This window comes from Hemicordylus capensis, chromosome 1 (genome assembly GCF_027244095.1).
Source record: "Hemicordylus capensis ecotype Gifberg chromosome 1, rHemCap1.1.pri, whole genome shotgun sequence".
Taxonomy (NCBI): Eukaryota; Metazoa; Chordata; class Lepidosauria; order Squamata; family Cordylidae; genus Hemicordylus; species Hemicordylus capensis.
This window is the reverse complement of record NC_069657.1, coordinates 142,340,635-142,357,233: the sequence shown is the minus strand read 5'-3', so window position 1 is coordinate 142,357,233 and position 16,599 is coordinate 142,340,635. Positions and strand designations below refer to the sequence as shown.

Genomic DNA, 16,599 nt, shown 5'->3' with positions numbered 1-16,599 from the left:
GTTCAAACCTCCATTCCTCCCCTTAAAGCCACTCTGCCCTGCCTTCCGTCTTCAGAGCTCAAGTGAGGAAGGACACCAATCCTAGCTACATACAAGGAGATACGTGTCATCACTCCTCAATAACTGACCATGCTGCCACGGCGGCTGCTCCCACGACTGCCTGTCCCACCAGCACGGCTGTGGCATAGAGCATCAAAGGCCAGGATTCCCCCAACACAGTCTCCAATCAGCAGTACCTGTAAGATGAAAGCAAACACACAGCTAGCTTCCCATAAATGCAAGAAGCTGTGCCTGCAGCTAATGAAAAATAACAGTCTCATCACCTCTTAAGCAAGCCCAGAGGTAGAGAGAAACCACAAACTCCAGGCCTCACCTCTTCCCAATGACCGAGGATGATTGAGACTGGAGTAGCTGAGAACATCCTCAAAAGTTTGTACTCTAGACCTACTTGCTCTATACTCTGTTCAGAAAGCCTAACAGAGGACTGGGGCTGGAGCTCTTGGCAAAATCCTGCTCTGGAACCATACAACAGAGGCCTCTACATGGAAGAAACCGTAAAAGCTTTCTATGCTACAACTGCCCAACAGTGCATGGCACACAAGTTTCAACATGGTCTGCTAAAAATCTTGAAATCACATTGGCATCAAGTGATATCTGCACTCTTTAACTGTCATGATTCCCAACCAAGCAGTCCTAGGACTGCTTTTTTAAACAAGTGGTATGGTGATATGCAACACAGATGTCTCAGCACATTCCCAAAACTAAATTGCCACAATTATTTGGAGGAAGCCATGGCTAGATGTCCAGGGCAGATATGTCCTCAGAAATCAGCAGGCAGCTGGTGGAGCTTCTGGCAGTTTATGTACTACTACACTCAAAAGATCCCTGTCCCGATTTACATTTGCCCCAATATTCTCTGAATCCTAGACTTCCTTCACCCCATCCCCATTCTATTTAAAGAGATAAAAATCCACATTATATAGATTAAATCAACGCATTTGGCACAATTTGTTCCAATTCAAGCACTTGGGCTTCAAATTAGGATTCTTCCTCACAGTATCCCAGATTCCCTCTCTTCCTTATCAGCCCTGACCATTCCCAGTTCTCTGACCTGGCCACAGAAGCCAATGCCATCAGGGGAGTGGATGAAGCTGGCATAAGCCTGGTTGGAACAGGAAATGACAGTTGCAACAGCATTCTGGTAGCTGGCTGAAGATGTGGCCAGGAGAGGCAAAGCAGCCAGCGGGATGTGGTCTTGGCTACTGGACAAACTGTCACCATCATGACTGTAGGGGCTGAGTCTGGGAAAGGAAACGAGAAATTAGCAGGATGCAGCTCAGCCTAAGGACCTGCTTCTTCCCCGGCAACCCAAGTCTTGGTATAGAGCTCAGAAGGCGAAAGGGCTGGAACCTATGGCACCGACAGCCAGTCAGGTCACTGAGAAAGGAAGGCCTCCTCAAAACAGAGGCTGTGCTGGGGATGGCCCTCTCCATCCCCAGCAAAGCATCCCTCTAGTGGCTGTTGTTGATGTCTACCTTATGTTTCTTTTTAGGTTGGGAGGCTTTGGAGACAGGGAACCATCTTTATTTATTTTTCTGTGTAAACTGCTTAGCAAACTTTTGTTGAAAAGCGGGATACAAGTAATAGTAGTAGTATAAGAACAACCCATGGGTCAGCACCCTATTCAAGATGAATGGTGTCATATGGTACAGTTCTATTGTGGACGTCTGAAGCACCTAAGTGGCTGGAGGAAGAGAGCCAGAGCTCTGAAAAAGGGAACAAAATCTTCCAGTGAAGCTCCTGCCCAGGTTTTCACCTTTCACACGAAACACAGCTCCTTATACTGCATGTTCTCAGTAGCACATCATCCATGTCAAGTTGTTTGCCTGTCTCTTCCATATGCGACCACTGACCTCATTCTTTCCTCATAGCACAGCATCCCCAAATGAAAAAGCTATCATCCTGAGCTGGGAACCCAAAACACCCTGCACTGAGAAGGCACTGCAACCTTTACTGAGCCTCTCCACACTGAACTGGCTGAAGCTGTGGATCATCAGACAGAGAGCAGAACAACCCTGCCCCACCCCACTCCCACCAGTTGCCGAGCGGACAGGATTCCTACTTGGAGACAAGGGCATAGGCAGCAGCACAGATAGGTGGGCAAGGCACCAGGCGCAGTGCAATGTGCCCCAATGCCTCAGGGAAGTGTAGGCGGGTAACTGAGTCCAAGGTGGCAGTGAGCGTCTGCACATCAGCCTGCTTGGAGCCCGGCTCTCCCACGCCTTGGTCTAGGATGTTGCCACTGTGGAGGATCAGGAAGAGCGCGTGGATACGACACGTCCTAGAGAGGCCTTCTGAGCCAGCCTATGGAAAGAGATATGGGGAAGAGTGAGGGACAAGATGCAGTGGAAATGGGGATAAGAATGCCATCACCCAAGCCAACATGGGAGAATTGGGCCTGGTACCATGTAGTCCAGGGCACTTTCCAGATTAGACCCTGCAACGGGGTCATGTCGTATCTGTGAAGTGTGCTTCTGTGCTTCCTGTGTTGTGACACTGCAGTCCCTACACTGTCAGCAAGGTGCCGTTCACATTTTGGGTGCCTTGCTTTGGATTTAATCGCTGCGATTTATTGCTATAATATTGTATGTCGAGTGTAAAAAGGTTGCTGTATTTACCAGCTGTGTTTTCGCAAGACTGCGACTCCCCCCTGCTGGGCACTTTGCTATTTATGTTTTGAATGTGATTTCCCCGAACCAAAGCATTGGCCGCTGTTGAGTGGGAAATCTGGAAAGCACCCAGCCCAGGTTCTGCAAAGGTGGCTTTGGGGACAACAGCAATGGTCATATGCAGCCACAAGCTTTCTCTTGTGGTTATGGCACTATTTGCTGAAGGTAAAGAAGTGGGAAAGACAGTATGGTGAGGATGGATTCACTCACCTCTGATGGGCCAGATGCAATGACCCCATCACTATCTGGCTTGGCTGCTCCAGCAGCATCAACTGCAAAGACAAGAATTTTTCAGTGAGTGGCACTGCAGAAAAGGAAGAGAAAGTAATGAAAGGCTCTAGAAGGCATAGCGGAGGGCAATGATAGAGTGAGAGACTGAAGAGTTACATTTCAGTGAGTCCAGAACTCCATTCTCTGGCAAAAATAAGCACATGAACACATGGATTTGCCTTATGCCGATTCAGACCACTGGTCCATCCAAATCAGTACTGTCTACACTGGTGATTAGCAGTGGCTCTCCAAGCTTTCAGACAGAAGCCTTTCCCAGCCTTACCTGGAAATTCCAGAGATTGAATCTGGGGTTTTTTGCATGCAAAGCAGGTGCTCTTCCACTGAACTATGGCTCCATCACCTAAAGCAACCAGTCTAGAAATCTGCAGGGCTACAGTTTTGCTGCAAATGGTAGCATGCCATGAAGTGAACCTGGGACCTTCTACATGCAAGAACGCTATGGCATTTTCCACTGAGCTATGGCCCCACCCCTGAAAGGGAATATCTTAGAGCACTTGCATGCAGTCACCCATCCAAATGCAAACCAAGGAGGACCCTGTTTAGCAAAGGGGACAATTCATGCTCACTACTACAAGACCAGCAGGAGCAGAGATAGGTGCTGCCACCAGCAGGTAAAGAGAAGGGAGGAAGAAAAACACTCTGCATACCACAGGCTATGGCTTTTGAAAGGGGAAGAAAAAGGTCCAAGGTCCAACCTGTGCGTTGTGTGGTGGGGGTGGGGGGATTGTATGATACGCTCCACATGTTTTGAGGATGGGAGATGCAGTTCACCAAACCACCTCAGGCATCAGCAAGGCTTGGTCCAGGCTTGCTTTTAGCAGTGGCGCAGATTTCCAGAGGCCTCAACAAACACAGCTGAACACACCCAAGGTCCCACTGCATCCTGCATGGGAAACACAAGCTGCTCTCTTACCAAGAACATCATCCTGCTCACTGGGTCGCTCCAGAGTGTCAAGAAAGTCATTTGAGTTCCACTTTGTGATTTCCTTGGCAAAAACATCATCGCTGTCAGAAAGGTCCTCTAGGAAAGGAAAAAGATCGAGAAGCAAGCACAGTGCAAACTTTGTGAATATACCACCACTATAATTACACCCACAGTTCACAAACGTGAGCAATGTTTTAAGGATATAAGGAGGTGTCTTATGAGTTAAGACTATTGGTCTATTTAGGCCAGTAAGTACCATTTACCCTGACTAGCAACAACTCCTCAAGGTCTCAACAGACGTCTTTTGCAATCTTGTTATTTGTGATCTTTAAATAGAAATTGAACAGGGACATTATACAAAGCATGTGTTTTACCACTGAGCCAACGCCTGTCTTTACTCTTGTACTGGAGTGTGTGTACGTAGGCAGAGACCAAAGATTTTGATCTACTCCCCACACAAATCTATCCACTGAGTCTGAGTGGGAGACAAATCCAAATAAATATAAAACATGGGGGGCCAGTTCACATATGCTCTTATAAACCAGTCCCCACATGTAATCAAGACTCCAGGTGTCCATAGGAGCAGCAAGTCAGCACCTTCAAAAATTCCTCTCCTACTTTCAAACCTCTTAGGAGCAGATGCACCCACAGAATAGAATTAGAAGAGAGCTGGTCTTGTGGTAGCAAGCATGACTTGTCCCCTTAAGCTAAGCAGGATCCGCCCTGGTTGCATATGAAAGGGAGACTAGAAGTGTGAGCACTGCAAGATATTCCCCTTAGGGGATGGAGCCGCTCTGCGAAGAGCATCTAGGCTCCAAGTTCCTTCCCTGGCTTCTCCAAGATAGGGCTGAGAGAGATTCCTGCCTTTTCCACCCCACTTTTCCGGGTGCAGCACTAGCTGTTCAAAAGGTTGCGTGAGGCATCAGCATGCACAGCAGCCATTTATGTGTCGACGCCATGCGCAGGCTGCTAAGAGCAGCACTGCAGCCACACACAGCCTTTTGAACAGCGAGTGTTGTGCCTGGAAAAGTGGTGGGGTGGCAGAGAAGTACGTACAGTCCTGCTTTTTAAAGAAACTGATCCCCGCCCCAGGGCTGAACAAGCCATTCGCGCACAGCCCTACCACAGAATGCTCCTCTATCTAGCATCACATACCATGAGCATCAAAGAATTCCTCCTCAGAGCTGTTCTCGGAGTCCCGTGCAATATTTTGCATTCGCCACTCTGATAAGCTATGGGGAGACACTCCAGCTGCAGAGACATCAGGAAAAAGAAGATCATGACCAAGAAATCTACAGTGCTCCTTCAAATAAAGGCCAACAATAACCAGAAATCATCCTCAAATCTAAAGTAAGCCTATACCTTACTCCCAATACTGCCATCTGGGTGCAATTTACATAGCAAATTGGTAATCCCTTTATTATTCAGTTTACCAGGTAGGTCAGAGGAATTTTATGTTTCTTATCTACTCTCCAACAGTAATGTACATGTAACCTTTCATATTGCCAAATTTTGTATCATTGTACATAAAGTTTGCCAAGAAATCATAAAGGCTTCCCTTATTCTAGTAGATGGTGATAGCTAAAGTAAGTAAATTAAGTGGTTTATGCTATTTAGGGATATTTCGTTTCAGAGGGGATATATTAGATTGATATTGCTTTTTAGACTGATATAGATGATGGGATTGTGATTGGTTAATTGCGATGTATTCTGGTCAATGACCATAATAAATATTCTTATCTGATCTGCCATTTAGGAGTAACTCAAAACTCCATGCAACAGTAAGCATCCTATCATAGGGTATGTACAGGTGACTGTTTTTGCAGAGCAATAGCAATGACTTCCTCCTCACTGCAATCGTCGCACTCAGCATCAGGAGCCTGCCACTATACAGGATAAGTCTTGCTGTGAAAGGCCTACTCTATTTTCCTAATGTCAAAGTACAGCGGCTTCCATTTCTCTTATTCAAGAAGTGAAACTGATCAAACTAGACAGCAAACTACTGCTGGTCCAATTAATTTAACAAAGAAACCTTTGGTTTTCATTTCTTTTTAAAAATTTACATGTCTACTCCCATTCTTAGATATACAAAACAAAATACCACATTTAAAGATAGTTTCTGAATGTGCTTCAGGCAAACTAAGGGGGAGAGAAAGAAATGTGGGTCATAATATAGAAATGGCAGCCTGGGAAAAATTATGGAAAACTGATTTAAAATTTACTGCATGTTATGCTTTAAAAGAAAATTATTACAAAATGATGTATAGATGGTATCTGACATCCAAAAAATTGGCATTAATGTATAAAAATGTTTCAAACAAATGTTGGAAGTGTGGACACTCTGAAGGCACTTTTTTTCATATGTGGTGGACCTGTGGGAAGGCTAAAGCATACTGGGATATGATATATAATGAGTTAAAGAAAATATTTAAAATGACATTTCCTAAGAGGCCAGAATCCTTCCTGCTGGGAATAATACAAGGTGCAATTTCTACAACTAATTCAACGTTTTTTATGTACGCTTCTACGGTGGCCAGAATTATATATGCACAGAAATGGAAGAGTAATGAACTGCCTTCAAAAGAAGATTGGCTGATAAAAATTTTGGAATATGCAGAGATGGCAAAACTTACAACACTAATAAGAGACCAAAATTTGGAATGCTTCAAAGAAGATTGGAAACCATTCTTGTTGTATCTAAAGAACTATTTTCCTACTATGGACTTTACAGCAGGGTTCGAAATTTAGTAAAAAACTGCAGGTTGGGTAGATTAGCTGTGTTTGTAAGGGTTTAAATTTATGTTTTGAACTATTATTATAGGAAGGGTAAACTTTATAGCTGATGATTCACAAAGAGATGTGTGCGGGAAGTCCACTTTTGTCTATTTGTAATCAATGACAATATTATTATTGTTAAAATTAATAAAAACTGAATTTGAAAAAAAAGGGGGGGGAGAGAAAGAAGAAGTGTCTTGCTGTCAGGGGCACAATCCAATAAGTGCCCATAAAAGCCACACTAAAATACTGTGTACTAAAATACATGCTACTATTGCTGTTTATTTGTTTATCTATCAAAGGAACCAATTATTAATTGAATAATTCAGTTATTTTTAATATTTTTTTTAAATTAACCTGCTTTTAAATTGGGCTTTAATTGTTTTTATTTTACATTGTTTTGTTTTGTTGTTTTAAACTTCATATTACATTTATTTAATTAACATATTTTTATACCGCCCAAAACTTATGTCTCTGAGCCACCCCGAGCAGTATTGTTAAAATATTTTTAAACAATATTATTGTTAAATACCATTAAAAATATTTTATTAAATAATAATAAATAATAATCTCACATCACAGCTTACCAAAATGATAAGAAGATGTCACATAAAATGCATGCTAGTCATGCTTTTGGGAGCTTTTATCAATTTCCCTGGGGTACATCTTGCAGTACTACAAACACCTGCAAAACCAACTTAATCAGAGACCATGGCAGGCCGCACAAAAAGCAAATGTGTGTTCCATGGTCTGCAGCAGCACTATAATAATAATAATTATTATTATTTATTCGATTTCTATACCGCCCTTCCAAAAACAGCTCAGGGCGGTTTACACAGAGAAATAATAAATAAATAAGATGGCTCCCTGTCCCCAGAGGGCTCACAATCTAAAAAGAAACATAAGATAGACACCAGCAACAGTCACTGGAAGTACTGTGCTGGGGCTGGATAGGGCCAGTTACTCTCCCCCTGCTAAATAAAGAGAATCACCACGTTAAAAGGTGCCTCTTTGCCAAGTTAGCAGGGGTTAATGCTAATAATGTCACATCTGACTCTTATAGTCATTGTCCATCAATAGCCACAGGATCATAGGACTGGCACAAATTTAGAAGTCATCACCTCACCTCTAACACATGCATGTTAAAGCAAATGACACTATGTAAATGATAGACTATAGTGAACAAGCAGCACAATAAAAAAATATTTTGGTATGGTAATTCTGGGTGGGTCAAAAGTAAGTGAGGCAAGCCAGGCATGACAGGGGAATGCAAAACTACTCAGGGACAGCTACACAATCCAACATAGAAGAACTGAACCCCTTGAAGATAACCTGCAGCTTAGCCTTTAATATAAAGCAAAGCCACCCTTAGACAAGGGAGCAGGAAGATCATGGCCCTCCAGGACGAGTCAACTGCTCTCAACAATTTGTCTCCAGCAGCAACCTCTCTGGCCCTTCCCTATCCTCCACAGAGCTGCTCTCTATGCTTCCATTTACTAAAATCTACAATTGTTACTCACTTCCATGCTGAGAAGAGTAGGATGAGCGAGAAGACGACGACCACTGCTTGGCAAATGGATCATCTGGAGAGGAGTCAGGAGCCCTGAGGATGTCAGTCCTGTCTGGCTTCTCATGGTTGTCTAGTTCCGCTGGGCCCTCAGGGCTGGGCACAACAGGGCCCGTGTCAGGCTCTGTGCACTTGGCCATCTTTTGAGCCAGCATGAGTGCCGTCTCCTCCTCCAGCCTGCGGATGTCGTCCATGGTGAGGTCTATCCACTCATCCTGCCAACACCAGGCCTGGCGGTGCGCCCGTAGCATCACCTTCCGCAGACCTGCAGGGGATGTCAAGAATCATAACCACACAGCTATTTCCATGAAACTGAAGCTCACCTCTCGCTAACTTTATTTGTGACTAGGGGCTAGCTCCAGCTCCCAGTGCATTAATGCATAATTCTAACATTAACATTTACTCCACTCAATTTGTCTTCCACAAGTTTGTTCACTGCTAACAAAAGCATTGCAGCCTGGTTCAGATTCACAAGAGAATCCAAATTTTAAAAACTGGGAGAGACCATGGAGTTGCATGCACCCTCCCCATGTGAATTACCCATCCCACTCTCTGGTTTTGGCATGACATTTACACATCCTCAACCTGGGTTAAACAGAAATCAGACTTGCTCACTTGGAATTCAAACACCAAACCCACATAATACCAGATTAAGGGAGCAGGGGTCAGAGGGAATTTTGTGAATGAGAGAGGATAGTATGTGTGACTCCACAACTCACCCCCGATCCCCAGACACAGATTCAGCTGCAAGTCTGAGCTAAATCAACATTTTCTTTGGATCCAGGAGCCATCCCAAACATTGAGGAGCCACACAATGGATACTTGGCAAAGTTAGTGATGGACATGATGGAGGGAGAGGGCAAATGGACTTCTCTTTATGCCCTTTGCAAATCACATACTTGTAACAGAAACAGGACTGCCTGGGACAAATAAAGATTTTATTAAATAACTCTACCTCTGAATAAAGGTAAAGTGTGCCATCAAGTCGATTTCAACTCCTGGTGCCCACAGAGCCCTGTGGTTTTCTTTTGGTGGGAGAGGTTTTACCATTTCCTCCTCCCACGCAGTATGAGATGATGCCTTTCAGCATCTTCCTATATCGCTGCTGCCCAATATAGTACCAGCAGGGATTTGAACTGGCAACCTTCTGCTTGTCAGTCAAGCATTTCCTCACTGCCCCACTTAAGGTAGCCACAGTTAAATTTCTAGGTGCCAGGGAGCACTTTGCAGGGATTTGTAAAGCCCTGCAAAAAACAATGTCTGTATTGATTTTGCCGAAAATATCCATGAGCAAAAGCACACAAGAATCCAGTCCCCTACTAACATATTGGAATTAGCCCTTAGCTGGGAATAGCATGTTGTCCCTTTCACTGCCACATCATCCCAGCCAATATTTCAATGGCAGATAAGCAGCTAACACAAAGTGCAGCAATAAATAAATTGAGCATGCAGCTTCTGGTAAGTTGCTGTCCAGCCAGTTTCCTTCCTTGCACTCTCACCTAATATGTAAAATGTTAACTTCACACTCTGGCGTTTCAGACAAGACAGCATTTCGATTCAGTCCACAAACCATCCCACAGAAAATGGTTTCAATCAAAAGTTCCTTTTAGAAATTCAGGGGCCCTGTGCTCAAAACTGAGAAAAATCTGTACACAGTTTATGGGGGAGTCTTGCCTCCCTCATAATCCTTAGTGCCAGTCACTTAAGCTACAGCATGCAAGGACACGGGCTAAGGAAAATGGCAGTGGAGCTTTGCCCAATTTCTTGGCTGTGAATAGCTGGTGCAGGATTATTAGATACTAATTCATCACATGCCAAGAACTAATTTGCACAGATTGCATTTGTATATCCGCTTTTGAAAGGACCGATTCTAAATTTATTAACATCACTTCTGCAGAGCCCACGCATGCAGTTATACTGAGATCTTAGCTTTTGCTTCTTTCCTCTGGTTTGCCCTAAACTGTGGTCCACAATCATGGCTGGGCTTAGAAGCCAACCACTGCCACTACTCCGCCACCTTCACCGAAGGGATTTGCACCCTGAGCCCTGCTTAATGCCGTTGCTGACAGCAACCCTTCTTTCCCCATCTCTCCCCCACGGATGCTCTGGTTCTCCACATCACTCTAGCTCTGTTTGCCAGCTTTCCCTCACTGGGTTGCCAGCCCCAACACTTATGAGGACATGGCCCCAGCAACATCAGGAAGCACATGCCAAACCTGCAACCAATCAGAACATCGCTTGGCACTTGTTCTACCGCAGCTGCCAGGTCTTGAGACTAACTGCAGGTGTTTGGGGAGCTAGGCTGCAGGGGCATTTTTGTCCAGTGGGGTGGAGGAAGGGACCCACCACACTGGTGCCAGAGGCCACTGGAATCACATCTATTGTTGACACTGGCTACCTGTGATGGCCGAATTTATGGACCCTATGTCCTAATAAACATTTCAAAGTGTCAGGCTATCCTTTACAACTAGTACAGAGGATGATGCATTTGGAAAGGACAGGCAACCCAATTATCCCTTTTCAGGTCACAAATTACCCTGAATCCTCAAACAAGCCCACACAGTTCCTTTCATGCAGGCTCCCCAAGGGTTGTTTGCAACAGAAATTTTGAGCAGTCATTACATCCGACTTCACATTGCTCTAACACTTATGAAGTATGACCTGAAAGGGCAGCTCAGCAAAAGAGCATTGCATGAATACTGCCACAGACACTGTGCTTCTATCAGTATTATTGGGGGTGACAGCAGAGTGCACTCTGAACCAGTCAGTCTCCCTAGCCCCAACCACTTGGCTCTGTGGAGAATGACTACAAAGAAATAAGAATGGAGAAGACATTCCCACGTGCTCACCTACATCATGGATGAACTGTTCAATCTTGGACTGCATGCCCCAATAGCGAAACTCCACCTTACAAAGCTTGTAAGCACACATGAGAGGCCCAGCAACGGCATTCTCCAGCCAGTCATCTCCCAGAGGCCCACGTCCCGTCTTGACTGAGTGGTATAGCCGTGGGTCTTCCTCCACCTTGTATTCACCGGGTGAGATAGCGTCCCGTACAATGTCAATAGTGTCTGGGGGAGGGGTGAAGTGGAGGATGAATAGGGAGCAAGCACTTAGCCTTCCTTCAGATGCCCAAGCTGTCCTTCCCTCTCATGCCTCAGTCTGTTCAGATCCTCAAAGAAACATCCTTTTGCCTCTCTGTCCATAAATACCAGCCCCTATATCTCCGTTTCCACAAGTTCACTTTCTCCACTCTTAATTCTACAAGGAAGAGCAGCAAATATCATGAACGAAGTGGAATGCAAACTTACCCCCAAATCATCTCACCTCAGAACCCCAAAACATCACCAAATAGCCCTCATGTGCTTCCCACATCCCCCAATCCACAGCTGGCAACGTTCACATGCCCTACAACATTCTGTGCAATATAGAAAAGTAGATGCTGCTCAGTCTTTGGACACTCACCCAGAATTCTTTGCCTTCGTTCCACTGCATTCAGGTTGAAGATGTTGTTCTGTTTCCCAGCATCAGGGCGGTAATAGGTCTCAATCTCAATCGAGAATTTTTCCACAAAGGGGCAGGTGTATCTGGAAGAGGGGGGCATGCGGGGGGGAGTGAAACTGACAGCCCTGCTCCACCCAGCTAGCAGCCCCAACTCCCCCTCAACCAGAATACTGTCCTCAAGCCCCAGCTTTCCTCCTCCCTGTCTTCCCCCCACTTCCGCCCCAGAACCTCTCCCCTTCTCACTCAGCAGATACCTGGTGCGTGTGTAGGGATAGGCGTTCCAGGATTCTTCCTCCACCTGCAGAGCTGCCTTGGGGAGGAGGGCACGGAACCAGCTGGGGATGTGAGAACCCACATGGTAGATCTTGTGTGTATACTGACCATTGCCACCTGGGCCATCGCTGTAGGGCCGGTTGGCCAGGATCTCAACCCCACTGCCCTCACCGCTCGACTCCTCACGGCTCTTCTTCTGGAGAGGAGGAAAGCCAATCCTGCTCAGCAGATGCCACACGACATCGCCCACCCTTTGTCCCCGCCCACCCTCTGGTCTCCCTCGGCCCAGAGCAGATACTAACCCCACCACCACTCTGTCGAGGGCAGGGCCCCATCTCACCACTTGCATCTGCCATAGACACCCATCATGCAGCTCTCTAAGAAGTCTGTTTCCCCTCATTCACCACTGGTGTTACCTGGATCATGTACAGCTGGGCCACCTGGTACTCTGTCAGGCTCATGGGCAGCAGTATGTGATACTCCTTAATCAGCATGTTGAAAATCAGACCCTACAAGTTGATACAGAGCAGGGGATATAAGTGTGTATAACCAGGTCAGGAATGTGAGAGGTTGTAGTGCACTTAGGGATATCCAGAGATATAGTTCAGCTGGAAAGAGGAGGTTCAGGCAGCTAAGGATAGCTATGATTTGGCATATTTTGCCAACCATAATCTCCACCATAGGAACTTCGTTTCCTCCTGGGAGAGCATTTTGGCCCACATTCTCTGTCAAGAGTAATTTCACCAGACCAAATGATTCCTCATCTCACAAAGACAGGTTGTTTTGTTTATTTTCCCCCACAGTTCGGCTACACTGTCAGGAAAAAGACATAGTAATTCCTTGAAACAATCTACAGAAGTGCAGTGATCAGGATTCTCTAGCAAAAGGTGGTGTCTAATGGTGTTCTCACTTGCTCAGAAGGAGAGAAGCTTGGAAGAAATCTCCATTTGACCTTATTTCAACATGCAACCCGCTGGGTAGGTTTCCATAGCAACTGCAGGCTAATGTGAGGCTGGGGAGTTTTCAACATATTGGAAGGGAAACTGGGTGCAGAGCAAAAGAGCAGCACCATTTTGACACCACTTTACTCCTTGCTGGACTTTTGTTTTGCTCATCCACTTTCCCGACTAGGTGAGGGCAAATCCACCCATCCTATTCTCTATGTTCTTGTGTTTGCCCCCATTATTAGGCCACCAGTCCTCAACTTGCTATTGCCCATGGCTTGATTCTCCCAGATCAGACAGACTGAAGTCTCCCACCTTTCCATGCAGCCTGGAACTGCTCCAGCTACATGTGTCTCTCACCAAGTTGAGGCTGCAACCCTAAACACACTAACTAAGGAATAAGCCCCATGAATACAGTGGAACTTATTTCTGGGTAAACATACCAAGAATTGAGCTGTTAAGTTCAAGCCATCATTCCTGTCTTTGGTAACACTGCACTGCCACTATATACTTCCAATTCTTTGCCTATGCCATGCTTTCAACCCAGCTTGCTGAAGACTTCGGGATGCCAGATTGCTTTCTTTTCTCCTATGCCACAGTTGTGTGATGCAACAGGCAAAAATTCCACAAATTCCATTTCCCCCCAGCATGGAGATGCAATGCTGAAGAAAGCTAATAAATCTCTGCCTTTCATACTGCTGTTAAACAGGAGACCCACCAAGAAAGGGGGGGGGGAGAGTTTCCAACAGTCATAACGGGCTGGCCTCATATATGCCCCCCTGCCTTTATCACAAGACAGTGATCCTCCCGCCCTTTCACTCTGCACCAACTCTCAGCTTTACTTAAGAATGATATGTAACATCCATACAGCCCATTTCAAGTGCTCAAAGCAATCCATGTATATTATTTTAGTAAACGATGCAACAGCCCTGCAAGGTAGGCCTGTGCTATTTCCATATATAGAGGGGCGGCGGTTGTAAAGGTTTGCCTAGAGCTACCCACCCTGAATTCATAGCCAAAATGAGATCTGGACCCAGGACTTTCCAATTCACAGCTCATATGCTTAGGCACTACACTACACCAGCTCTCACAAATAAATCCTTTCACTTTACATCCCCTCGGAAGCATCTAAAAAAGTGCTAGAAAGGGCTTCCATAAGGCCAAATAATCTTACATGCCTAACAGCTTTACTCATATCTAAAATAACACGAGCATAGTCAGTAAACACTAGTCAACAAAATGCAGCATTGCCAGGGATGCCCATATGAAAATGGACTGGCATACAGTCAAGCACATCAAGATAGATAAGACAGTCAAGTTGTGCTGCTCATGGGGAGTTGACACTCCACCCAATACTTCCTCCTCTGAGATCAAAACCTCATATATTTCTCATATGTACAGAAACGTCTTGCAAAGTTCAAATATGTCAGTCACTTAAACCCTGTTTAGATATTATGTTGTATATGCATATAATTGTCTGCATACATGTTTTTGTCTGAATGACTGTAAATGCATTCATCTTAAAGATGTGCATGGGGTACAGGCTCCCTCAAATGCAGGTGCAGGTAGGAAGTGTGCTGATACATAAGTGTTGAACATAATGTGTGAATAACTGTGAGTACCTATCTACACAAGTACACACTATACACAGATTGTACGCAAGCTGAACATCATGTTTGAACAGGGTTTTAGATCCTGAGCTTGAAAACAAAAGTTTTCCACTGAGCCATCACAGAAGAAACATTTCTTCAACATGTCATACAATATCCTCATCTTCAGCTCTGGTCAACTCTGAGACCTCAAAGAGAGATAGAAAAAAAGAAAGAAAACCCTCTCCCTGACCCACATACACCACTTGGAATTGCCAGATTAAAGATCATATACCATTTTCTCATAAGCCTATCCATGTTTAATATGAATGCGGTTCAATTATTATACCAAGGAGACTCGTCCTGAATTTCACTCCCTTATAAAGCCATGTCCAGCAGCAATAACTTCATGTCCAAACATTCCCCTGTCTCAGCCACAATTCACTCACCCAGCCAGCTATGCCTTTAATATAACCACATAACATTATCTCTACCAAACCTTCATCTCTCAGGCTCAGCTATATATTGCTACAAACACACACACATGCTTCTTGTGAACATGCTCTCATGCACCCATACCAAATAATGGTCAGCTCTGAAGGGAGCAGTAGCAAGATGGTAGTAGAGAACTGGATGGAATTCAAAACTTCAACTCTATTATGCACACTTATTTCAGCTAAGTCCCAAAGATCATAGTCAGCCTTACTTCCAAGTAAACATGCATAGGATCAGGCTACACAACTGCAAACCAAAACCAAATATTAACTAGGGAGACCACTGAGAGCAGGATGTGCTTTTGTGTTGTAAAGATATTTATATCTTACAGTAGTAGCATTCTGAGCTTTAGGCAAAACTATGTGTTTTCATTCACTTCTTGGTTTTGCCCTCGAATTCCTTCTCCCTTTTTTTTTTAAGACAGCAAAGCTACACATTTAATCTACATTAATCAAATGCATCCACCCAGCCCAGGCCTCAATATGTTTGCCCTGGAAGGAAGTGTTGCCACTTTCCTCCCCTCAGCAAAGCTCCTGTACAGCTAACAGCCATAAGACAGATAAATTATGCAGGTGCAGTTTCCCCACCCCTACCACTACGTCTCTGCCTCCATATCTGAGAAAATTTCAGCTACCGAAATGTCATCATCATTCAACTATTAAAAGGCACAGGAACCCTGTAAGGGGGAAAAGATGGCAACCCTGCTGGCAGAACAACTCAAAAAGGCTCAAACACATTCAATCTACCCACGGTTCAGTTAAATCTAGCCTTAAGCAATAAACTCCAACCAATATGCCAAGCCTCCGTAGGCCTGATCAACAGAGCCCACAAACGATCAGGAAGACAGGCAACCTCAGACCCTCTGAATCTGAGGAGACACAACCACCCCACAATATAAACCGTGCTGTCATCACCACCACATGCCTTCACAGAGGTAAAACCCGTCCAGCTTCTGGTACTTTAGCTGCAGTACTCCATATGGGAATTGAGACCCAACAGACACAAAGGGGGCAGCAGGGTCCTAACCAACACAGAAGAGAGACGGGTATGGGGGGCAGAGGGAAAGGCAAAGAATGCCATTGCCCACGAGAACTAGGTGAATGGGGCAGACCTGCTGGGCCACATGGTTTCACTTTTGAGGGCCCATGGGACAAGCCGCCACCCCCCGATTGCCATGCCTCTTCTTCTTCTTCTTCTACCCCACCCTACCCGCCGTCCTTCCACTCTGCACGCGCGCACACTTTGCACCCCACAACATGCACGCCCCTCCTCTGACGGACCTGAGCCCCTCCATGCAGTACGTGCCTTCCCTGGTTCGCCCAGCCCCGCTGCTTTGCGTGCACACACATACCCGCCACCCCTCCCGGGCCCAGACCTGTGGCTCGATGTGGGGATGCCGGTGGTGTAAGCAGTGGTATGCTACGACGGGCAGAAGGGAGGGAAGGAGGAGCGGGACCGCCGGCCTCACTAGGTCCTCCCTGCTCCCGCCCTCTCGCAGCCCTGGACT

The 16,599-nt window shown here is 45.5% G+C and overlaps 1 protein-coding gene across 5 annotated transcripts in view; it reads right to left on the bottom strand.

Annotated features, from left to right (window-relative positions):
• The window catches only part of PITPNM1 (phosphatidylinositol transfer protein membrane associated 1), a 43,236-nt gene extending 26,637 nt beyond the window's left edge, over positions 1–16,599 (bottom strand). The window contains exons 1-12 of one of the 5 annotated variants that reach the window (XM_053259520.1): positions 16,468–16,599; positions 12,481–12,573; positions 12,046–12,260; positions 11,753–11,874; positions 11,137–11,358; positions 8,241–8,552; positions 5,101–5,196; positions 3,934–4,041; positions 2,940–3,001; positions 2,123–2,364; positions 1,112–1,301; positions 129–236 (exon numbers count right to left, since the gene is read on the bottom strand). In XM_053259520.1, coding sequence (XP_053115495.1) covers positions 129–236; positions 1,112–1,301; positions 2,123–2,364; positions 2,940–3,001; positions 3,934–4,041; positions 5,101–5,196; positions 8,241–8,552; positions 11,137–11,358; positions 11,753–11,874; positions 12,046–12,260; positions 12,481–12,558 — 1,755 coding nt within the window. In that variant the 5' untranslated portion in view covers positions 12,559–12,573; positions 16,468–16,599. The other 4 variants (XM_053259530.1, XM_053259547.1, XM_053259540.1 and 1 more) reach the window with 4 other exon arrangements.